At 38.3% G+C, this 25,176-nt stretch overlaps 1 protein-coding gene across 2 annotated transcripts in view; it reads right to left on the bottom strand.

The window, feature by feature from the left end:
* Positions 1 to 25,176, bottom strand: part of LOC115209608 (mannan-binding lectin serine protease 1-like) — a 159,370-nt gene that overhangs the window by 5,250 nt on the left and 128,944 nt on the right. For both annotated transcript variants that reach the window (XM_029778048.2, XM_036501048.1), the window contains exons 8-16: positions 24,459 to 24,593; positions 23,473 to 23,518; positions 17,716 to 17,869; positions 16,889 to 16,992; positions 13,120 to 13,298; positions 12,025 to 12,161; positions 8,001 to 8,142; positions 7,557 to 7,675; positions 5,480 to 5,700 (exon numbers count right to left, since the gene is read on the bottom strand). In XM_029778048.2, the coding sequence (XP_029633908.1) occupies positions 5,480 to 5,700; positions 7,557 to 7,675; positions 8,001 to 8,142; positions 12,025 to 12,161; positions 13,120 to 13,298; positions 16,889 to 16,992; positions 17,716 to 17,869; positions 23,473 to 23,518; positions 24,459 to 24,593 (1,237 nt within the window). The remainder of the gene's footprint in view (positions 1 to 5,479; positions 5,701 to 7,556; positions 7,676 to 8,000; positions 8,143 to 12,024; positions 12,162 to 13,119; positions 13,299 to 16,888; positions 16,993 to 17,715; positions 17,870 to 23,472; positions 23,519 to 24,458; positions 24,594 to 25,176) is intronic.

The raw sequence follows: 25,176 nt of genomic DNA, 5'->3' as shown, positions 1-25,176 counted from the left end.
CACAATACGCTTCGCATTGTTTTAGCCTTCAAATGACGCCACCCCGCTAGCTAAGCGAGCAGACCAAGAGAAGAGAGAGTGAGAGAAAGTTGTGGCGAAAGAGTCCAGCAGGGATCGCCACCACCCTCTGTCGGAGCCTCGTGGAACTTTAGGTGTTTTCGCTCAATAATCACTCACAACGCCCGAAACCGCGAGTCCGCTGCCCTAACCACTGGGCCATTGCGCCTACACACACACACACACACATACATACATACATATATATATATATATATATATATATATATATATATATATTACAGATATAGGGTGAAAGATTATTAATTTAATAAAATCAACAGATTTCACCCAGTAGTTTTTCGTTGTGGAAAAGGACCCTATTCGGTAAAAACTTATACAAATTTTATTTTTTATTTTTTTGATAACGCTGATAACGGAAATGAATCTTATGATTCTAATCTAGAAATGCGTTCATAATTAATCGAAGACTGTTTGATTTCATTATTTTTCTTCTTTTTTGCCATGTGTGAGTTACAAATATTGAGACAAATATGGAGACATATTTTTGTAGAAAAAGGAAATAGTAGATTTTTGCCGCTACTTCTATATATATATATTATATTATATTATATTCCTGTGTGTTATATTTTAATAATTACTGGTATCTTTACAGATTTTATATGTAAAGCATAATATGGTATACATGTATGTATATTCTTGTAATTGTCATTTTAGTAAATAAATAAATAAATTGACATAATATAATGTCTAAAAGTTGATAAACCGCCCTTTGATCCCCTTCATTTTCTTATTGCTCTCTCTCTCTCTCTCTACATATATATATATATATATATATATATAATATATATATATATATATATATATATATATATATTCTCTCTATATATATATATATGTGTGTGTGTGTGTGTGTGTGTGTGTGGTGTGTGTGTGATGTATGTGTGTCCTTGTGTATATGTCCCCCCCCCGCTTAACTATCGATGTTAGTGTGTTTACGTCCTCGTTATTTTAGCGGTTCGGCAAACGACATCGATAGACTAAGTATCAAGCTTTAAAGAATAAGTACTGGGGTCGATTTATTGGACTAAAAAGTCTTCAAGGCGGTGCCCCAGCATAGTCGCAGTCTAATGACTGAAACAACGAATAAAAAAATCTCCCAAAGAACACGGCAATATGAATTGCAGGCTAGACACTTTTTAATTGACGATTCTCAGTCACAATGTTACTCACGCACTATTCAAAAAGGATAACTTATTTCTTTAGTACCCACAAGGGGCTAAACAGAGTGGACAAACAAGGACAGACAAACGGATTAAGTCGATTATATCGACCCCAGTGCGTAACTGGTACTTATTTAATCAATCCCGAAAGGATGAAAGGCAAAGTCGACCTCGGCGGAATTTGAACTCAGAACGTAACGGCAGACGAAATACGGCTACGCAATTTCGCCCGGCGCGCTAACGTTTCTGCCAGCTAGCCGGCACTATTCAAAAAGGATAACTACTTCAGATTACATCGCTGTAATTACAACTAACATTAGCACATATTTTGACTATTCTTGAGTAATCACTTACAGAATAAAATACTAACCCCTCAAAAATACAAAACCGTGGTTAACGAAATACTTTTCAAACCTAAACAGTGGGAGCTAACACTTCATTTAGAATAAGTAAAATCCCAGAATGTGGGGGCACGTGGCCTAGTGGTTAGAGCAGTGGACTCGTGGTCGAGGGATCGCGGGTTCGAATCTCAGACCGGGCGATGTGTGTGTTTATGAGCGAATCACCTAAGCTCCATGCAGCTCCGGCAGAAGGTAATGGCGAACTTCTGCTGATTCTTTCGCCACAACTTTCTCTCATTTTTTTCCTCCTGCATCTTGCAGCTCACCTGCGTCCCGTCCGGGTGAAGAACCTATACGCCAATGAAACCGGAAAGCCGGCTCTTATGAGCCAAGCATGGCTCGAGAAGGAACAAACAACAGCAATATCCCAGAATATTTAAAATCCCAGACTACAACAAGGAACCGCCATCTCAACCACTCTTTCTAACCTTCTCACTTCTTAAAATACGTAACCAGCCTCATTCAAAGGGTAGCCAATTATTTTCTTCCTTCATTCTCCAAATATAACTGCACAATCATTCTCATAGCGCATTATCTTGAGTGTTTCCTGCAACAGGATGACTAATAAGAAGTGCTTTAAGGAACAGAAACTGTGCACAAGCCCTTCGTGTGTGTATATATATATATATAGAGAGAGAGAGAGAGAGAGAGAGAACAAAGTGTACGTACGCCGCTATATATATATATATGTGTGTGTGTATATGTATATATATAATAAAATACAAAAAGGGACAACAAAATATCCAGATAGACGATACAAAGAAAACAAGGACGGGTCATTCGAAGTTTTCTATCTTCAGTCAAGAACCGGATCATCATCGCAATTTCGGCTGATTAATTTATGATTGTATTTTATTTTATATATATATACATATATATACATACACTCGTATATAAACTTTTTTAGGACTAATACAGCATAGTACTAAATTACACAGTGTAAAGCTAAGTGGGATTGGATATGGTAAACAAAAACTTATATAAACAAATGGTTTATATAAGTGAATGATTTGTTTGCTCTTAGTACAGACTTTTCATGGAAGCAATGTTTTTATTTGTAATAACCATACATACACACACATACATACATACATATATACATACATACATGCATGCATGCATACATGCATGCATGCATACATACATACATACATACATACATACATACATACATACATACATACATACATACATACATACGTGTGTATGTACACACACAAACATACACACATATATATAACACAAAAACGACCTTTACGCCAGCTCAAAAGTTAAACCCCCGCCACTCTATCAAGACGGCATAAACACAGGAAAAAAACCTGAAGTGGAAAAATGTCACCGAAACTGTATACTTGGATTAGGTTAAGAAGTTACCTCACTTCTCATTTTCTGGTTGCCTGATTCAGATATGTGCCATACTTACGCACAACGCACAAAACATACGCGCATATACATATTCTCTGTCGTACATGCAGACCTTCAACTGCACGAACAAATAGAATGATATGGAGAAAGAGGAAAAGAGCGAGCGACAGGAAGACACATTCCAAAAAAATTCAGTTAAGAGTCGGAGAAGATATTTATGGGAAAAAGAACCTGGGAAATTATGAAAAACATTTTCGGTACAAAACTTTACTGGCGGGGCGATGTTTCCAGTATGTAAGTATAACTTTTCTCTCTCCTGTATGCAGGAGTTGGGGATCTTTGTTCTAGTATTAAGACACCTTTCTATGTTCACATTGAAGAAACCCTTTGGGTCTAATTTCTTAATCCATGTCAATCCCTTGTCCAAAAGTAGGGGTATTTTTATTATGGAATACGATCTTTAAGTTTTTATCCCTTATACATATTATAAAGCTTAATGAAATCGAGTGCCTTATTGAGCTCAGTACAATAATGTAGGATATTTTCATCCCTACCAAGTGATGAAAAAGTTCGTGGATGGCATAAACAGAAGAACCTCTCTAACCGGTCATGTAAAGACATCTGTGATAGTGCGGCCTCTTACTACAACACCGATGAGGCCATTGGATTGGAAGATAAGATCGACAACCTTAACCTGGGCTGCTCCAAGAGAACGAGGCGCAAGTAGATAATTGGGTTTGAAACTCCCTTTTCACTCAATGTTAGAGATCTATTATAGGCCAGACCTTAAATCTAATAGACAGACTCTTCCCACTCTTGTACAATTAAAAGAAAGGAAATAGTTTATTAGCTATGTAGTTACGATTTCTTATATCTGCACTCCTAACATGAAGTAAATCATGTCATATAAAACCAATCGAACCCAAAGGTGTGCCTGATACTATTTATCAATTAGAGGTTAAATTTACAAGAGCAAGCTAGAACACCAACTTAAAATGCAACATGGGTCTGACCAAAGGACGTTTAAACAAACAGTTATAAACCTTTATTCAGAAACATGAAGACTGGGATATCTCCTCAATTATGTCTGCAGTTTATTCTCTGCAGAGAATTAATGCATTCGAGCTTTGATGTTGGAGAAAACTTTTACGGATTCCATGGACAACGAGGCTCACCAATGGAGAAGTTCTTAACCAGATCAAGCCGAAACTGTCGCCAGAAGCGAGGATCACCAAGCATAGATTGACATATTTTGGTTATATTATGCGGAGAAAATCCCTGGAGAAGGACAAGAACCCGCTGGCTTGACACCATCAAGAGTGACACGGGAATGGATATAGCCAATCTGAAAGAAGCGACCCAGGATAGAACTGGCTGGAGGACACTGATCCATCGAGTAACCGAGAGTCGACTTCGACTGAACGGATAGATAGATAGATAGATAGATAGATAGATAGGCAGGTAGGCAGGTAGGTAGGTAGGTAGGTAGATAGATATATAGATAGATAGATAGATAGATAACTTATTAGATAGATAGATAGATAGATAACTTATATAGATAGATAGATAGATAGATAGATAGATAGATAGATAGATAGATAGATAGATAGAAATCTGCAGTTAAAAGGAAAAGGTACAGTGTTTGGCATCTGTTGAAAAAATCACCGAAAACCCGATCCAAACATAAATCCCACCAAGAGATGTGAGCCTTGCATGGTTAAAAAAGCATCGTTAAAAGTAATAACTAGGATTGTACCTTCAAACTAAGGCGGTTAGTTTCAACCTCAGCATACAGGACATAAAATTTATACTTAAATATTGGATACACACTTTCAGTAAACTTTTACCACGAAAATACTTTTCTTAATTTCTCAGATTTTCTCCACTCAATATTTTATCCGAATCTTTTCGGAAATTTATCGAAATTTTTCCTCCTCTCACACCCCAGTCTCCCTCCATTTCTCTTGTTTCCTCTGCATCTCTCCCTATTCAAGCGGTTGAAGATCTGCACGATTGAGTGTCTGAGAGTGCGCCTATATGCCTCCGAATAAGTGTGTTTTCGTGTAAGAGGTCGATATATATATTTCTTTACTACCCACAAGGGGCTAAACACAGAGGGGACAAACAAGGACAGACAAACGGATTAAGTCGATTACATCGACCTCCAGTGCGTAACTGGTACTTAATTTATCGACCCCGAAAGGATGAAAGGCAAAGTCGACCTCGGCGGAATTTGAACTCGGAACGTAACAACAGACGAAATACGGCTACGCATTTCGCCCGGCGTGCTAACGTTTCTGCCAGCTCTCCGTCAGAGGTCGATATAACTGACTAAAAACCACCGTCTGATAAAAGTAAAAAAGAAAAAGGCAAAGAGAGAGAGAGGGGGGGGGGAAGAGAGAGAGAGAGGGAGGGAGGGAGAGGAAGAGAGGGGAAGGAGAGAAAGAGAAGAGAAAGTAAAACATAACTTACACGATAACGGCAATATCACTGTCGAATGTGGTTTCATTAAAAGCTGGATGTACAATCCAATGTTTCATTTGAACTCTGATCCCTCCATGACCAGAACAGTTCTGGGTACCAACATACACATGTACGTTGTGATTATTGAAGTTTTGAAATGATCGAATACAATGAGCAGCCGTCACAATATGTTTATTACCAACCAGCGTTCCACCACAAAACGAATGTGACTGTTGAAATACAATAAAATGATTCACCGTTGAATTTTTATATCATCATTTAATATCGTTATATATTATTTAATAACTTCTATTATTTTCCTAGATATTATCATTGTTAATTTGACACCGTATTTTTATAAATATTATATGATATTTAATCACATGAGATTTTTATATTTTTATAGATATAAGTTTATAGATATTACGGAGATGTACTTGCATAGCAAGTGACCTGATCTGAGATCGTGTGCTGGAACGAAAACAATTGCAGCGTGGAAGGTGTTTATAAGCCATTTAAGAAACACGCGAAAACCTTTAGATTCACTTCAACATTTCAATTTAATTTGCCAGTTTTTGTGTGTTTCTTAAATGGCTTATAAACACCTTCCACGCTGCAATTGTTTTATAGATATTCCTTTTAAAAAACACGTATGGTCCCCTGGCGGTTGCAAGTATTACAAAAGAAGTAATAATTTCTTCATAAAGTTTGGTGGGATTAAAAATTTGAATTTGAAATAAAGGAACTACAAAGAAAAAATATTCATTGAATAATTCTTTTTTTTTTGTTAATATATTAGGCACTCTCCATATTATGTTAGCATTGATTTGTGAAAACTCCGCCAGCTTCCCGCTTAATAACAATAATAATAATAGTCATTATTATTATTATTATTATTATATTATTATTATTATTATTATTATTATTATTATTACCTCCGCCTTAGCAAAGGTGGAGGTATTGTTTTCAGTCGTGTTTGTTAATTTGTCCATGGACACGATATCTCAAGAACCATGGATGGATTTAGATGAAACTTTCAGGGCTGTTTGGTCTCGTGACTGGCACGAACTGATTAGATTTTAGGATCGATCTGGTACCGGACAAGGATTCTAGATTATTTTTCCTGTTTTTTTTTTTTACTTAATTTTTGAGAGCGGTCGGGTTCATTTTTAGTATTCTCGTTTGTGAGAGCAGTCGAGTTTATTTAAGATATTCTCATTTTAAAAATCATCTCTGGCTAAACGTTAAGAGAACGTTGGTGTTGCCTTGGCAGAGGTTTGCGTTCTCTGAGTACTCATGGTTTTGTTGTTGTTATTTTTATCATTATTATTATTAAGAAGGTGGCGAGCTGGCAGAATCGTTATCCCGCTGCGAATTGCGTGGCAGTATTTCGCTTTCACAGTATTTCATCCCTTCGGGGTCGATAAATTGAGTACCAGTGAAACACTGGAATCGATGTAATCGACTAGTCCCGCCCAATTTGAGGCCTTGTGGCAAGGATTATTATTATTATTATTATTATTATTATTATTATTATTATTATTATTATTATTATTATTATTAAGCAGGAACCTGGCGGAGTTTTCATGAACACAATGCTAACATAATACGGGGAGTGCCTATAACTTCGTAATTAGCCGCCGCTACTTTTCTGCATTGAGAAGTCACGGTTGCGGTACTACGGACAAGGAATCGGCATGTCACAGAAAAGATTCACAAAACGAATTCTTGAAGCCAGGTCAATCGGTAGAGACCCAGAGATTGACCAAGAAAGAGTTGGTTGGATAATGTTCTTAGCTTCAGTTGGTCATGTTTAAGAATCCGCCAGGCAAGTTTAATGACGGCTGCTTCGCATATGACCTCATGGAGGAAGTTCTGAAGACTCTACCTCCAAGACTTCTCAAGGATAAGTGAGCGGGGAAGATGGATGGATCTCAGAAGGAGGAAAGATACTTTCCCTAACATTCAAATGGTTCCCTTAACCCTAATTCTTTTTCGATATTCCGAATTCCAAATACTTGTTCTTTTAACATGATAAACCAAAAATATAAGAAAATGAATATAATTTTTTTATTTTCTCTCTTACCGTAGCTGATCTAACGAAGAGCACAAACCAAGGTGCAGAACCTCGTGCAGCCGGGTATCCACTCTTGATTTTTGCCTCTATGTTTTCTGAGTTTTTCGTAATGCTGTTTTTACCACAAACTGGAAAAAAATATATAATACTATGTAAGCGAAATAATATTTCTAATGTTTATTCTTAGTATATAATATTCCGAGAGTCCAGTTAAGTGGGAAAATATCATTAAAAGATTCTAGTCTATCATGTTAAACCCTGTTCGGGAATGGTTTGGGGAAAGAAAGAATCACACACACACACACACACACACATTCACATACTCGCGCACACCTGTCACTCAGTTCGTTTGATGTTAGTCCGTCAATCAATCAATTAGTGTGTCAATCAGCATGAGTGTCATACAGCGACATACAAAATTTCACGTTGTAATATTGATTTATGAGTCTTTACCTTTATTAGGGTTACGCTTGAAATTGACAGTTAGTGACATCTCAGCCGCCGCAGAACACTCTGTTGGGCCGACAGCTAAACATTTGTACGTTCCATTATCAACTTCTTCTACGTCTTTGAAGATTAGAGAATTTGAATAAATCTGTTAATGAAAATATTAAAAAAAAAAGAAAAGATTAAGATAAAAATTCTCAAAATACAATCAATTATATTGATTCCTGGTATTAAACAGAACTGCATAAATTTGTTACGAAGTTCTTGACAGTTCTTCATTTTATGATGAAAATTAAATTCGTCTTCAGCTTGATTTGAACTCAAAACATAAAGGACTTAACCAAATATTATGAGGTATTTTCAGTGTCGCTAAACTGATTGTACCATTCCTCCAACCTCAAAGATAATGTTCCATAATTCTATTCCAAATTCACCACAATATAGTTTCCGCCTATCGTATCCACTCACAAAGCTTTGGTTGACCCTGGGTTATTGTAGAACTTACTTGCCTATGGGACTGAACCCAAGACGATATGGTTCGGAAGCAAGCTTTCTACCACTAAACCATGCCTGCGCCTATAATTAAAAAACAATATATATATCATGGGCAAGTGACTTCTACAATAACCCCGGGTCGACTAAAGACTTGTAAGTGGATGTGGTAGGCGGAAACTAAAAGAAGCCAGTCGAATATATCTATGTGTCTTTGTATTTGTGTCTGTCCCCTATCTCCGCTTGACAACCAGTGTTGGTTTGTTTATCCCCGCAACTTAGCACTTCAGTAAAAAGACACCGATAAAATAAGTACCATGCTAAAAAATAAAAAAAAAACAACACAAAATGTACTGGGGTTGATTTATTCGGCGCGACTTCAAAGTTGCTCGGGGTCACACATCAACGTAGACGACAAAACTCCCATTTTCGGGTAGGGCATGACTCAGAATACAAGTTTCTGTTTATATTTTCCATGGTGAACGGTTAAACGTCATAAATTCAAATTCCGTTGAGGTCAACTTTGCCTTTCATCATTACGGGATCGATAAAATAAATACCAGATGAACACTGGGGTCGATCTAATCGAATAGTCCCTCCTCAAAAATTTTAAACCTTGTGCCTATAGTAGAAAGATTTATTATTATTATTATTATTATTATTATTCAGTAGTTTTATTTTTTATTTTTTTTATTTAAAAGCAGAATGAGCTGTCCGTCCTCCTGGAAGACTGGTGGCAGCAACGCCAGACGATGCTACAGCAACTCTAATTCTTTTTTGTTGCCTTATCTTGGAGAAAAGCAACGTTGTTAGAAATGATTTACCTGTGCCACCAGGAGCCTCAAGGAAGAAAATTCCTTCACTTTTTCTCTGACTGACGAAATAATTTTATATGCACAACGTTATTCTGGAAGAAATTTAGGTTCATGTTCATTAACAAATGCAGCCAACTCTGATGTCATAAGTTGTCTCTCTTACTGTTTCTTGAAGTCAAATCATTAATTTGAAAGTTTGTTTTTAGCACTCCAGAGCCAGACTCAGCAAATTTTTGCCTTCCATGGCTAAAACTTGATCCTCAGTTTCAATCAGTGCTTCATTAAAAATTGTTTCGGAAAACTGATTATTGATATCTGGATTTTCCTGTTGAACTGCATACTTTAAGTCATCAGCCAGGTCCTCACGATGTTTCATCAAAAGCTGTAGGAGACTGCCAAGTTGAAACATGTTCTGTATAATTGCAAAAAGGTCACGGAGTTTCCTTGGAGAATCTGATACTGATGCTTCAGTCAATGCAAGGTCCCAATGCTCATCATTTTCTTAAAAAACCTTGTCGATAGCATGCTTCCCTATAAGTTTCACACAAATGACCATTTACCCTCCTCAAATCTTGGAATGTTTTGGGACCAGATACTTCATGCTAACGAGGCCGTTAGTAGTAGTATTCTGCTTAGCTTGGGTGGACACTGTAAACTCTTGCAAGAGCATCAACCTCACGTTTCCTTTTGTGCCATTTATTGTTTCGCCAGGAGTAATACTTGAGTAATTGTGGGCAATGGAGTTTTCTTGCATCTTCATCTACTTGACACAGCTTAAAAAAAGGCAGTAAGGGTAGTTTCTTTTGGAGAACGTGCTTATTGCAAGGCTGTTTGTTTTGTAAAGATAACCCTGTGGCCATTCTCTAGCTAGATGGACACTCAGATGAATGAAGGCTGGCTGCCTCTCATGAACGAGAAAATTGAAGATGCGCCAAAAGCCTCATTGGTACTGATGTGTCTTCCTCTGTCATACTGTGCAACTTCGTCATTTTTTATTTATCTGCTGACTGCCATTCGGCATAAGAGTTTATGTTGCAGCATCCAAACTTTTGTTTATATATTTGCTAACATACTTAATAGAGTTAACAGAGTTGCAGAAGTCAGCATTGAGTCTGGCTACCTGTACTCGTCTTTGCTTCGCTATTGAATACTGATCATTTACATCTTCGGAAACTTTTTTGAAAATTAAAATGGGGGATTAAATAGAAAAATGAGTTACGTGAATATCTTTCACAACAGTGATTGAAATAAATTACGATTGTGGAACGCTGCATGCACGCACGCACGCACGCACGCACGCGCACACACACACACACACACACACACACACACACACACACACAGTATCAAACATCAGATGAAATGGACGTGTGTGTGTGTGTGAGAGAGAGAGAGCGAGTGAAGGGGTGTGTTGTCATGTATGCATGCATACATAAATATGCATACATCTTTTTGTATGTATGTGTGCGTGTGTGTGCGAGAGAGAGTGCCACTCAGACATCACTCTCTCCCCCCTCTCTCTCACACACACACACACACATACATACAAAAAAGATATACGCATTTATCTATGTACCTATGCATGACAACACACCCCTTCTTTCTCTAGACAAACGTACATAGAAAAACACGCATGTGCGTGTGTGACTGACAACAAATACATTGAGTTGAACACGGCGCACAAAAAGTACATTAGTAAAACCATTTAACGGAAATTAACGAAGTGAGCAGATTCAAGCGAAATTTGTCGACTTAGTAAATATATTTCTTTCAGTAATTTATCGTAGTTGTTTGCAAATAGCGAATTAAAACTTGAAATACAGGAAAATGGAAAAATTCGCCGTTGCTACCTCGATACCAGAAGTTGACAATGCGAAACCTTTTTTTAAAAAATGAATCATATATAAAGCAATATTGTTCATTTTTAATAATAAAATAAGCTGAAGAGCTTAACTGGTATTCAAGGTCAAATTATTTATGCATCCCGAGTATGGAAGCAATTCGCGCAGCCGTTTTCGAGTGAAAAGCGAACACACACACACAGACAGGTCTATTTTATACAGGATATATATATATATATATATATATATATATATATATATATATATATATATATAATTAATAATATCAGGGTAATAAAGATTTTAGAAATTTTTACTACGTGTGGCCTAGCGTGTAGAAAAATTAGTCAATAGACTATATATTATTCATATAAATACAGTGTACATTTAAACACATAAGAGGTATCTGTCATAGGATTCCTTGCACGCTAGAAAGAACAGCTAAAGTGGTTTGGACTTTAGCTGTTCCTTCTAGCGTGCAAGGAATCCTATGACGGATATCTCTTAAGTGTTTAAATGTACACTGTATTTATATGAAAATATATATACACGTAAATTTTTGTTTTTATGTTCAGTATATGAACAATTTCACATCTTTTTGTAGAGTCTTTAACCAGAATAGTCTTAACAGTGACTTCGAAGTATCTGTCACTACATCGCGCGCGCGACGTGCTTCTTTCAGTTTCCGTCTACCAAATCCTCTCACAAGGCTTTGGTCGGCCTGGTGCTGTAGCAGAAGACACTTGCCCACGGTGCCGCGCAATGGGATTGAATCCGGAATCATGTGTTTATGAAACAAACTTTTTGTTATCATGAGATAAGATGCCTTACTAATAAAAAGCAACATTGAGTAAGCAAGCATGAAAAATGAATATCACTTACGTATCTTCGTTTGTTCATCTTCAATGGATGTCCATCCTTTTGCCAAGTAAACCGAACTCCTTTAGTAGCGATTACAGGACATCTCAAAGCTACGTTACCACTATGTATTACACTTCTATTGACAGGTTGTGTCGTTTCTGCAAATCAAATACACATAAGATTATATAACTGAAAAGAAAAGATTCAATTGTCACTAATCGTGACTGAGGAGCAGTACAGCACCTACATTGCTAGAAACAAGAGTCAAAGACCCTTATAGCCACAAAAAGCACATTGATTATGTACTGACAGGGAAGATAACCGACCCACAGCGTGCGATGTCACAACATGAACAAACTAGTTTCGCTTGGAATTAAAGATCATCAGTGGCGATCACTCAAAGGAATACGCAATTGTTATGAACTGCATTAGCTTACGTGTGTTTCTGTTATAAGCAATGCACTCATAGTTGAGCGCTTGGATATTACCATAGAGTTTCCGAGCTTCAAATATGAAGTGCCATCATGTTTGAAATTCCCATGAGGCTATAGAGTGATACTCAAGAACTCGAGTATGAGAACATTGCATCTTATAGCGGAAACAGAATGAAGCCCATAACATAACTGTTTCTTCCTTTGTCATCTTAATTTCTTATTATTTGTCTGTACACGACTGACACGGAAAGGAACATGCTTAATATTATCACAAGCCCTCTTAGTCCTTAAAAAGTAATATCTCTATATATATAAACGGCAAAATGTTTGTCTGTGTGTGTATCCTTTATACAAATCTACTTTCTATGGTCATTCAAAACCGTCCAAGGGTGGTCGTGCACATCTTTACATTTCCCCAGTCACTCCGCAACGCCATTAAAAAATCAATAGAAGTGACATTTTTGTGAATTTTCTATCCAAAACCCAATCAAAATGCCTGAAACTTGATACGCCAATTGAATGCCAGCTAGCTGTATGTGATTGGTCGGAGATTTGGACAGTACTCGCGTGTATGTGCGCATGCACGCAGTTGTATATGCATGCACTAGCACTATGACCCGGCGTTGCCGGGTATAGTGCTAGTAAGATATAAGTGAATAGATAAAATCGTTCTGTTACTTACGTAAGTGACATGTAGGCTCAATAGTGAGGTTTTTTGTATCGAAGTACGCCATTAAATCTTTGTATACAACACACATGTATTGTGCTTCGTCTAACTCCGTCACTCGTTCTATGTATAAGACATCTGTGGCTTCTATTCGTTCGTTTACATTTCCTTGAAGTAGATCTCCGTTTCGAAACCTAACATGAATACAAGTGATGGGTGAAAACAGGAAATAGGCTGAAAGACACACACATGAAAACCAGGTTGCAAATCTAATGTTTCATTAGACTGCATCCTCCTATGGTCTTTATCCTGGTCTAAAGCAGAACATTTTTAGGTGATACTTTGTACATACGAACGAAGGGATGCTGAAAAGTAACTGGCTTTAGGGGGGGGTGTCGTGAAAGGCTTGGTTGGAGGCCCAAACTTTCGAGTTCTATTACATGGCTTATAAAAAACTGAAGGACCGCTTCAATAAGCGCGTGAATCTGCGAGAGGAATATTTTCAATAAAATCATAATTAACTGATGTTCCTGTATTTTCTTTTACCCAAAGCCAAGAACTTTTCAGCGTCCCCTCGTGTTTATGACATCTACGTGAAGCCAGGTAACGTAGAATAAAGTGTACTGCACGAAAACACAGAAATAAAAAAATTACGAGAAGCCGATTTCAATCGCTGATCTGTGAGCTGATAACCCAGATACTTCCATTAATTTACCAATCTTCACAGGCGGCGAGCTGGCAGAATCGTTAGCACGCCGGGCGAAATGCGTAGCCGTATTTCGTCTGCCGTTACGTTCTGAGTTCAAATTCCGCCGAGGTCGACTTTGCCTTTCATCTTTCGGGGTTGATTAAATAAGTATCAGTTACGTACTGGGGTCGATATAATCGACTTAATCCGTTTGTCTGTCCTTGTTTGTTCTCCCCATGTTTAGCTCCTTGTGGGTAGTAAAGAAATAGGTATTTCGTCTGCCGCTACGTTCTGAGTTCAAATTCCGCTGAGGTCGTCTTTGCCTTTCATCCTTTCGGGTCGATATATTAAGTACCAGTTGCGTACTGAGGTCGATCTAATCGGTTGGACCCCTCCCCCCAAATTTCGGGCCCTGTGCCTAGAGCAGAAAAGAATTTACTGCTCTTCACATTAATAAGGAACTATATATGACAGATTGTGACATTGGTTGTTTTTACAAGACTTAAGGCAACCAGCTGAAAGAATCGTTAGCGCGTCGTACAAAATGTTTAGCGGCAGTTCTTTCAGCTCTTTGCTTCCTGAGATCAAATTCCGTCGAAATCGACAAAAAAAAAAAAAAATCCCAGTCTGATGCTCGAACTGATTGAAATCAACTTGACCTCTCTCCCTAAAATTCTTGACTTCGTGCTAAAATTTTAAACCAGTAAACGTGGCGAGCAGGTAAAGCTGTCATCGCGTCGAACAAAATGCTTAGCAACATTTCTTTTGGTTCTTTATGTTCTGAGGTCGAATTCTGCCGAGATCAATATTGACTGTCATCTGAAAGGATGACAGGCAAAGTTAACCTCGGCAGGATTTCATAAAATAAAGTACGAGTCAAGTCGATGTTATCGGCAGCCCCTCTCCTCAAAATTTCCGACCTTGTGCCAAAATAAGAAAGTTTTATTTTCCTAAGACCAATTGTTATGTAAAGAAAGGATAACGACGATCGAGAACTGAAACCGTATCACAGGTTCCGGTCAATACGAATTTGCCTTCTTTCTTATAGCACTGATCTGAACTGCGGGTTTTTATGCTATTTAAAACTTAGGTAACCTTGATTGAGCAGATATATTATCTTAGCCATTCTGGTGGCAATCATGTCATCTTTTATTTCAAATATTGTGTACCTAGGGTTCTATTATCTAACGTGCTCGTTCCTTTTATTTTTATAGGAGGTAGGGTGTAATCTGAGTGGGGTTTTGTTGGGCGGTTAAGAAGGACACCCTGAGTGATGTAGTTAGAAAACATTACCTATATGTAAAGACAAAAGAGTTATGGGTGGGATATATTTGGGTAACCTTTGGGTAAACAGCAATTAGATTCAAGGCATTTTAGAAAATTGTGCCAGATCAAGTCCGAGAGAAAACTTGCAAACGAAATATGCTTTGAGATTTGAATTCGTTTGACTGTAATCTCAAGTAGGCTGCGTGACGACATTAAGGCTCGCCTCATTGGCTCAGTTCATCTTGGATCTCTATGATGATAATAAAATCAATTCACCGTGCTATGATTAACTCTACTGTGATATAGCTCCATTTTTTTACGATTTTCTAAAGAACTCAATACCCAAACTCGGGGTACCAAATCAGTTTCATAATAAAATTAGCACAATATTTTAAAGAAGGTGAATGCATTATAAGTAGCTGAAAATGAACATTTTTACATATTATACATCGCCATATATATATATATATGTGTGTGTGTGTGGTGTGTGTGTGTGTGTGTGTGTGTGTGTGTGTGTGGAGGCACATGACCTAGTGGTTAGAGCAGCGGACTCGCGGTCGAGGGATCGCGGGTTGGAATCTCAGACCGGGTGATGTGTGTGTTGTGTTTATGAGCGAAACACCTAAGCTCCACGTGATCAGAAGGTGATAGCGAACTTCTGTTGATTCTTTCGCCACAAATTACTCTCACTCTTTCCTCCTGCATCTTGCAGCTCACCTGCGACGGACCGGCGTCCCGTCCAGGTGGGGAACCTATACGCCAAGGAAACCGGGAAACCGGCCCTTATGAGCCAGGGATGGCTCAAGAAGGAACAAATAATATATATGTTGAGATGAATGCTCTGAGAGCATAGCTGCTAGAATAAGAGTAAGCTGGGCAGAATTCAAAGACCTACTTTTGTTGGTAACAAAGGCCTCTGTCTCGGAGTGAAAGGCAGATTGTATGATTCCTGCGTAGGGACAATCATGCGACATAGCAGTGAAACCTGGGCTGTGACTGCAGATGGCATGCGAAGGCTTGAAAGAAATGAAGCTGGTATGCTTCACTAGATGTCAGTGTGAACGTACGACAGAGTGAAAGTGTGTTGAGAGAAAAACTGGGTATAAGAGGCATCAGATGTAGTGTACAAGAGAGAAGACTGCGCTGGGATGGTTATGTGGTGCATATGAACAAGGGCTGCTGCGCAAAGGAGTACCGATGCGTAACCGCGGAGAGAACCTGTCGAAGATGTTGGACGAGGTGGTGAAACATGATCTTCGGACATCGAGTCTCAATGAGTTGGTGATTTGCTGTGCTTGAGAAGACAGGTCAAGCCAAGTGAGATCGTAGTCGTGGTCAGTGCTGGTGACATGTAAAAGGGACACGTGCCGGTGACACATAAAAGTCACTCACTACATTCCTGAACTGGTTGGCGTTAGGAAGGACATCCAGCCGTAGGAATCAAACCAAACTACACTGGAACCTGGTACAGCTTTCCGGCTTACCAATTCCAATCGAACCATCTAATCCATGCCAACATGGAAAACGGACGCTAAACGATGATGATGATAAGGATGTTATGTGTGTGTGTGTGTGTTCATACATGTGTGTATGCGTGTGTTTGTGTTTGTGCACCTCACTACTTGATAATTAGTGTTGGTTTGTTTACGTTCCCGTAACATTAGCAGTTCGGTAAAAGAGACCATTAGAATAAGTATCAGACTCTTAAAATATAAGTACTGAGGTTGATCTGTTCAACTTTAAAAAAAAGCTTCAAGATGGTGCCCTAGCATGGCCGTAGTTCAATGACTGAAACAAGTGAAAGATAAAAGATAATCTCTATAAACTTACCAGAAAACTTTATCCGGTATCTTTCCATTCAAGCGACATGTATACACAATATTTCCCAATCTTTTAACATAGCTTTTGCCTTCAATTTCCACCACATACTTGAGCTGAAGTAGAATTTTTTTTTAAATTATATGATCAGTACCGAGCAAAACTGGTTGAAAATTCGAAAACTATCATTTGTATGTCATACCTGTTTTGCGCATGTTAATAATAGAATGCTTTTCTTTATTTGGCACCCAAGCCATTAACACAGAGGGGACAAAACAAGGACAGACAGAACACCACAGTGGGGGCAAAAACATAAAACGAATGAAAAATGCAAAAATGTATAATGAAATCAATGGTGATGAAATGGCTGCATGCGCCCCACGCAGATGCAGTACCATTTGAACGTTCTTACTTTCAGTTTGTAATCTTTTTTCTTTTTTCCTTGTTTTTTTTTTCACTATTAGCATCGTTTTGTTTACTCTTTTTCCCCCACTTTTTTTACAAACAATTTTACTCTCTTTTTTTAAACATCTTATGTAAGGATCTAGTTCACTTTGGCTAACGAACAAACGATGGTGATTGAATACAAATGAAAGTAATAGTTTACAAAATGAAAATATTTAATTTAAATGAAATTAAATAAAACGAAATTTCCATTTGCAATAAAGATATGCTAACATTAAAATATTTGTTATTGCCAGCAGTGGCAGAGTATGTTCTCAAGGTGACGCTGTTGTAACCAAGAGAGATAAATCCATCCAATAAAATACAGAGAGTAACACGCTGTGTGTGTGAGAGAGAGAGAATTATCTTTATAGATAGTAAAAGAAATGTCTCACCTTCTCACAATTATATCCAGTGTAACCCTCCGGACATAGACAAATGTAACCAATTTTTCTTTCTCTACACGTTGCACCATTTTTACAGGGTTCTTCATTACACCCCACAGGTAAGTCACACTGTCTCCCTTGGAAGCCGTGAGGACATATACAGCTGAAATCGACAAAATGATAAAATGATAAAACCTGTTAGTTGTCTTTCCAGGGCCGTTTGCTACAGAAGTAAATTTAATATTACAGCATAAGATTTAATGTGGTAGAATATAGTGAGAATACATGTTGGCAACTCTAAATTTTGAATCACTTCAGTTGCCTCAACGAGTAGAACGTCTAATATTTCCGGCTTTTGTATTCCACTATTGAGCGGAAGAAGACTACGAAGTTGTTTGTTTGCACAAATCGAAGTATCATATTTCTGATGGGTGCGGTAATTGATTTTATTAAATCTACCATTTATCTGTTACTCATAATGTAGCAATGACAGAAGCGCCAAAACATATACGAAAGAGCAGAGAACATTCTTGAAGAACCGTGCGCACGAAACAACAATAATATATATGATTATTATTATTATTATTATTATTATTATTATTATTATTATTATCATTATTGAGCGAGAGAGCAGTGCATGCCATTAAAATGACACTGGGGTAAAATATACGAAAAATTATTATCATTATTATTATTATTATTATTCTGGGTTCAAATTCCGCCGAGGTCGACTCTATTTTCCATCCTTTCGGGGGCCGATAAAATAAGTACCGATTAAGTTTTTGGGGTCGATGCAATCCACTTGCTCCCTCCCGCAAAATTTCAGCCCTAGTGCCTATGATGGGAGAGATTGTTGTTGTTGTTGTTGTTGTTGCTGTTGCTGCTGCTGCTGCTGCTGCTGCTGCTGCCCGCGCCGCCGTTGTTATTAAGGTGGCGAGCAACTTACTCTAAATGAGAAAGAGGGATAACCTTAGGCAGTTAGCGATTCTTCGGAATTAATATACCATTCGTAAAAACTGGGCCTGTTTCGTTTGTTTCGTGTCTGGAGACAAGGGAACAACTCTAGACGCGTGCCTCTGTCTCAATAGACGTCATCAGCACGGTATTGCCCAACCTTCACTCCAGTTAGACGAAATATTTTGACATATTTAGAAAATCTTGAAGAAGAACGAAAAATATACCGCTCTGACTGCGGAAAATGATCAGAGCGGGGTGGTTATATAGAAGACCGAAGTGATAGACTGCTGGTTAAAGCCACACATCAGGCTTACAAACATCAAGCGAACCATTTTTTACAGAATGTGAGAAGCACAGTGTCTTAGACCATCTCAGTGATATTCATGGACAAATTTGAAGGAATTTGATGAAGATAATCCGAGCAGAACGTCATCGTCGGAACTGTGAAGTGCTCCATTCATACTACATGGGTACTCTTTTACTCTTTGACTTGTTTCTGTCATTTGACTGCGGCCATGCTAGGGCACTGCCTTTCGTCGAGCAAATCGGCACCAGGACTTATTCTTTGGAAGCCTAGTACTTATTCTATCGGTCTCTTTTGCCGAACCGCTAAGTTACGGGGACGTAAAACACCAGCATCGGTTGTCAAGCGATTGTTGGGGAGACAAACACAGACACACAAACATACACACACACATATATATACATATATACGACGGGCTTCTTTCAGTTTCCGTCTACCAAATCCACTCACAAGGCTTTGGTTGACCCGTGCCTATAGTAGAAGACATTTGCCCAAGGTGCCACGCCGTGGGACTGAACGCGGAACGATGAGGTTGGTAAGCAAACTACTTACCACACAGCCAGGTTAACCTTATCTTTTTTGCCGTACTAAATTCTAAGCTTGTTTTAATATGATTTACGTTTCTGCCTCATATGCCCTTTGCGCACGCGCGCGCACACACACACACACACACACATTACATATATATAGGAGGCTGATCAATAAGTATCCGGACTGTTGCCATAGTAACGAAGCTAAAGCACGCAAAGAGATACCGCTTGGCACAGATTAACCTTGATCTTTGCTGTGCATGAACACTTAGTTTTAACATTCTAGCTCACTTTCCCTATTTACAGCAGTGCTTGGAAGTAATGTGTGTAACGTGTGATTGTCGCATTGACCATGACAGAAAAAGTTGTCAAGGCGATACCCGCTCAGAAGCCTACGCAAAGTTGCAGAAAGTGTATGGAGAGGAGTGGATGAGTCGCACACAAGTGTACGCATACAAGTGTACAGTCGTTTCCAAGATGGCCGAAAAATGTCCGCATCAGCAGAACTGAGAACATCGCAGATGTGCGTGCAGCTGTGAGGGGAAATCGTCGAATCACCATCCGTGAATTATCAGAGGATGTGCAGATTAGTTACGGTTCAGTTCAGTCCATTACCACTGCAGAATTGGGTATGAGACGCATGTCTACTAAGTTTGTGCCAAAACTGCTTCCAGCTGACCAAGAAGCCACCCGCGTTTCAGTTACACAAGATCTCTTTGACTGTGTCGAGAACGATGAAGACTTTTTGAAAACTTTACGTAGGTCTCTGAGCATGTATCACCAAGCTTTTGGCAAAATTTGATGTAGATTCTCTGCTCAACTATGTCATGGTCGATGCGACGATCACACGCTACACACATTCCTTTCAAGTACTGCTGTAAACAGCGAAAGTGCGCCAAAACATTAAAGTTTAGTGCGCATGTACCACAGAGTACAAGGTAAATCTGTGCCAAACGGCTTTACTCTGCTTACTTTAGCTTCGCTACTATGGCAACATTCCAGATACTTATTGATCAGCCCTCGTATATCAACATGTTTTGGTTACTATAATACCATGGTACATTTTGGTTTGCGTGTATGGGTCCTTGTGATAAAATGCATTATTATTATTATTTGCCGGGGTCGACTTTACTTTTCGTCCTTTCGGGGTCAATGATTTAAGTACCAATTACGCTCTGGGGTCGATGAAATCGGCTAGTCCCCCGCCCCAAAATTTCAGGCATTGTGCCTATAGTAGAAACGATTATTATTGTTGTTAAGCTGGTAGGATCGTTAGCACATTAGATCTAGATGTTTCGCAGCGTTTCTTCTGGCTTTACTCTCTGAGTTCAAATTCCGCCGAGGTAGACATTGTCTTTCATCCTTCCGAGGTTGCTAAATCAAGTACCAGTTCATCGATGAGTTGATGTAATCGACCAGGCCCCTTCCCCACAAATTTTAGGGTTTGTGCCTCTTGTAGAAAGGCGATCAGGCAGAAGATTTTGCACGAAATAACTTGCAGCATTTCTGCTGCATTTCAAGTCCAGCCGAGGTCAATGTTGTTAAAAACAAAAATAATCTTCCAGTGTCCATAAAAAATGTACTAGTCAAGTACTGGGGGTCGAGGTAATCGACTTGTCCCCTTGCGCTAAAACTGCTGGCCATATGTCAGAATTTGAAATAATTATTATTGTTATAATTGGTATGTCTATTGCCGGGTGATTGCCACAGTTTTTTTTTCACCAGCTGCATGTCACTAAAACCTAATTTACTTACTCACACATATACAACACATACGCAGACAGAGAGGGTAAGAGTCAAGAATATTAGTTTTAAGAACTAATTAAGCTACCCGTATAATAAAGTATACTTAAAACAATTTTTGCACAGCACAACAGCTTTTCAAATCCTGTTTCTGTATACGGTGACATGATGAAGCACTTAATACATACATATATATATATATATATATATATATATATGACACACAAACATGCATGCATACATAAATGTACACACACACACGCACACATATACATACAGATATACGTACATATATACGTATACAGATATACATACATATGTACGTACACAGATATACACACATATATATATACATGCATACACATATATTCATATATATGTGCATGTGAGTGTGCATATTTATATAGATATATATATGTATGTATAGACAGATGTATGTATGTATATATATATATATATATATAATATATATATATATGTATATATATATATATGTATATATATATATATATATATATATATATATATGTGTGTGTGTGTGTGTGTGTGTGTGTGTGTGTGTGTACACACACACACACACACACACGTGAGTAAATATTTCAGCGATATCTATATTTTTCATACACTCTGAAACGGATCTATCACTCCACAAGAATCTATTTGTTAAACCCAATTCAAAAATTACTTTCCTTACTCAATTTTTTTTCACTCTTTTACTTGTTTCAGTAATTTGACTGCGGCCATGCTGGAGCACCGCCTTTAGTCGAACAAATCGACACCAGGACTTATTCTTTGTAAGCCTAGTACTTATTCTATCGGTCTCTTTTGCCGAATCGCTAATTTATGGGGACGTAAACACATCAGCATCAGTTGTCAAGCGATGTTGAGGGGACAAACACAGACACACAAACACACACACACACACATATATATATATACGACTGGCTTCTTTCAGTTTCTGTCTACCAAATCCATTCACAAGGCTTTGGTCGGCCCGAGGTTATAGTAGAAGACACTTGCCCAAGGTGCCATGCAGTGGGACTGAACCCGGAACCTTGTGGTTCGTAAGCAAGCTACTTACCACACAGCCACTCCTACGCCTATTATAGCCACTCCTCCTCCTTATCTCACTTTAGTATGAAGCTTTCCAAAATACATTCTCCTCAGTTTCTATTAATTGTTGTTGCTGTTGTTATTTTTTAGCTCCATTTCTTCCATGACTTAAAGGCGTTACAGATGTACGCAGAATTTGAGCATATCGAGTGACTACGTGTAGGATCTCGCGTTGGCTTCTGTTTTTTTTTATTAATCATTATTGTAGTTTAACCTCTGTGGGTATTACTAAACAGGTAGGCCTATGATCAAAAGCATCTCAGCTATGACCATCCGGTTTTTCTTAAGATCATAGTTTATCACGTATCATATATATATGTATTGATACTTTTGAACACATAATCATATAATCATATGCAACGTTTGTCAAATAGGTCGATAATTTATTGTGGAAAATAAAAAAATATAAAATAATAAATAAAACATATAGTATATATTAAAAGTAACAAAACCTATATAATATTTGGAGAGTGATAAATATAATTTTCTTATTTTCCTGTTATTTTGTCATTTTTATTCACATCTTCATACTCTCATAACTAACTTTCATCACGTCCATTTTTAAACAAAATCTCTAATTAGAAAATCGAATATTTGTACATACAAGCCAAGATGTAATTGTTTCAACGTTTAGTAAAACCTCCGCCGTCATTTTTGACGGCTCACGTTTTCTTATTTCTTTACCACCCACAAGGGGCTACACACAGAGGGGACAAACAAGGACAGACAAACAGATTAAGTCGATTACATCGCCCCCAGTGCGTAACTGGTACTTATTTAATCGACCCCGAAAGGATGAAAGGCAAAGTCGACCTCGGCGGAATTTGAACTCAGAACGTAGCAGCAGACGAAATACCTATTTCTTTACTACCCACAAGGGGTTAAACACAGAGGGGACAAACAAGGACAGACAAACGGATTAAGTCGATTATATCGACCCCAGTGCGTAACTGGTACTTAATTTATCGAATCCGAAAGGATGAAAGGCAAAGTAGACCTCGGCGGAATTTGAACTCAGAACGTAACGGCGGACGAAATATCACAAAGCATTTCGCCCGACGCGTTAGCTTGTCTGCCAGTTCGCCGCGTTTGCTAATGGAAATATAATGTTTAACTTACCGATGATTTTCACAGACACCGCCATTTCTACATCGCAGAGGACAATCTAAAAAGGTAAACATAATATGAAACGATATACACAACAACGTTTTGAAAAAAAATAGGACGTGGTTAGACGATGTTCTTATCTTGTAAAACATCAAAAATATACATTCACGAGTCTCATTGAACGGTGTATCAACATATTTAGATCCTGCTGTTACTTGCACTCTAGGGATTCCATGAGTTTCGATACAGTTATCCTCGGCGGATTCTGTCGAGTTTGTGGAAGAAACACACCCATATCGAATACCCTACTTGCCAGGTGGTCTGTCTTTCTCACCTTGTATTTCTCACCTAACTGGCTTTCATTAAATATACAAACACATCTGTTCATCTATCTATCTACCTATCTCTCTCTCTCTCTCTCTCTCTCTCTCTCTCTCTCTGTGTGTGTGTGTGTGTGTGTGTGTGTAGGCACATGTATGGCCGTTTGATTAAAAACCTCGCTTTGCAACCATATAGTTTTCAGTTCAGGCCCAATACGCGATACTTTGGTAGGCTGAATTTGTGTTAAAGCCCGTCGTGTATGTATGTGTGTGTGTGTGTGTGTGTGTCTTCCCCCCACCGCTTGACAAACCGGTGTTGGTTTGTTTATTTCCCCTATTAACTTAGCATTTCAGCGAAAGAGAACCGATAGAATGAGTGCCAGGTATTAAAATAAGCAGTGGAGACGATCTGTTTAACCAAGCCTTCAACGCAAATGCCCCAGCAGTCTATGGCTGCAGTCCATGTAAAGGATAAAAAATAAAAGATAGAGATAAAAAGAGCTACCCATCAATGAAGGCTAAAGCAGGCCACTCAACATGTAAAGCTGACTTTACCATTTTCAAAGAACCACGAGCAATATATGTTATTTATAGATTTAAAAGGAAAAAAGATAGAAAGCAGTTTTGAGAAGCATTTTTGAAACAGATTTAAAAGAGGACAATATTAATTGTATTTACTTGAAAAGGTATAAGTGGCGGTGAATCCCATGTAACTTATTTCGTCATTCGTAACAAAATCCAGCCTTAATGATCTTCCACTCGATGTGTACGATTTGTTTTGATTTCGGCATAACTTATCGAGGACCGTAGCAGCTGGAAAATAAAATATATAAAAGTAAAGACATATGAAAATAACGAGGAAGATAACATTATCGATAATACCAATGAACGAACAGTTCTAATATAAAGTTATATTAAAATTGTAACATAAAGCGGTGAGCTGGCGGAATCGTTTGAACGCTGGGGAAAATGCTTAGCAGCGTTTCGTTCGTCGGGTTGAGGTCGACCTCGCTTTTCATCTTTTCGAGGAAGATAAAATACATACCATTTCTTTGAAATCGAAAAGTCTCCTGCTCCGAAATTTTGGGGAAAGTGGGGGGGGGGGGTGCAATCGATTAGATCGGCCCAAGTTCGCAACTGGTACTTAATTTATCGACCCCGAAAGCATGAAAGGCAAAGTCGACCTCGGCGGAATTTGAACTCAGAACGTAGCGGCAGACGAAATACCTATTTCTTTACTACCCACAAGGGGCTAAATACAGAGGGGGCAAACAAGGACTGACAAACGGATTAAGTCTATTATATCGACCCCAGTGCGTAAGTGGTACTTAATTTATCGACCCCGAAAGGATGAAAGGCAAAGTCGACCTCGGCGGAATTTGAACTCAGAACGTAA

Source organism: Octopus sinensis, linkage group LG3, assembly GCF_006345805.1.
Source record: "Octopus sinensis linkage group LG3, ASM634580v1, whole genome shotgun sequence".
In the NCBI taxonomy this organism is placed as follows: Eukaryota; Metazoa; Mollusca; class Cephalopoda; order Octopoda; family Octopodidae; genus Octopus; species Octopus sinensis.
This window is presented reverse-complemented; position numbering and strand designations above follow the sequence as displayed.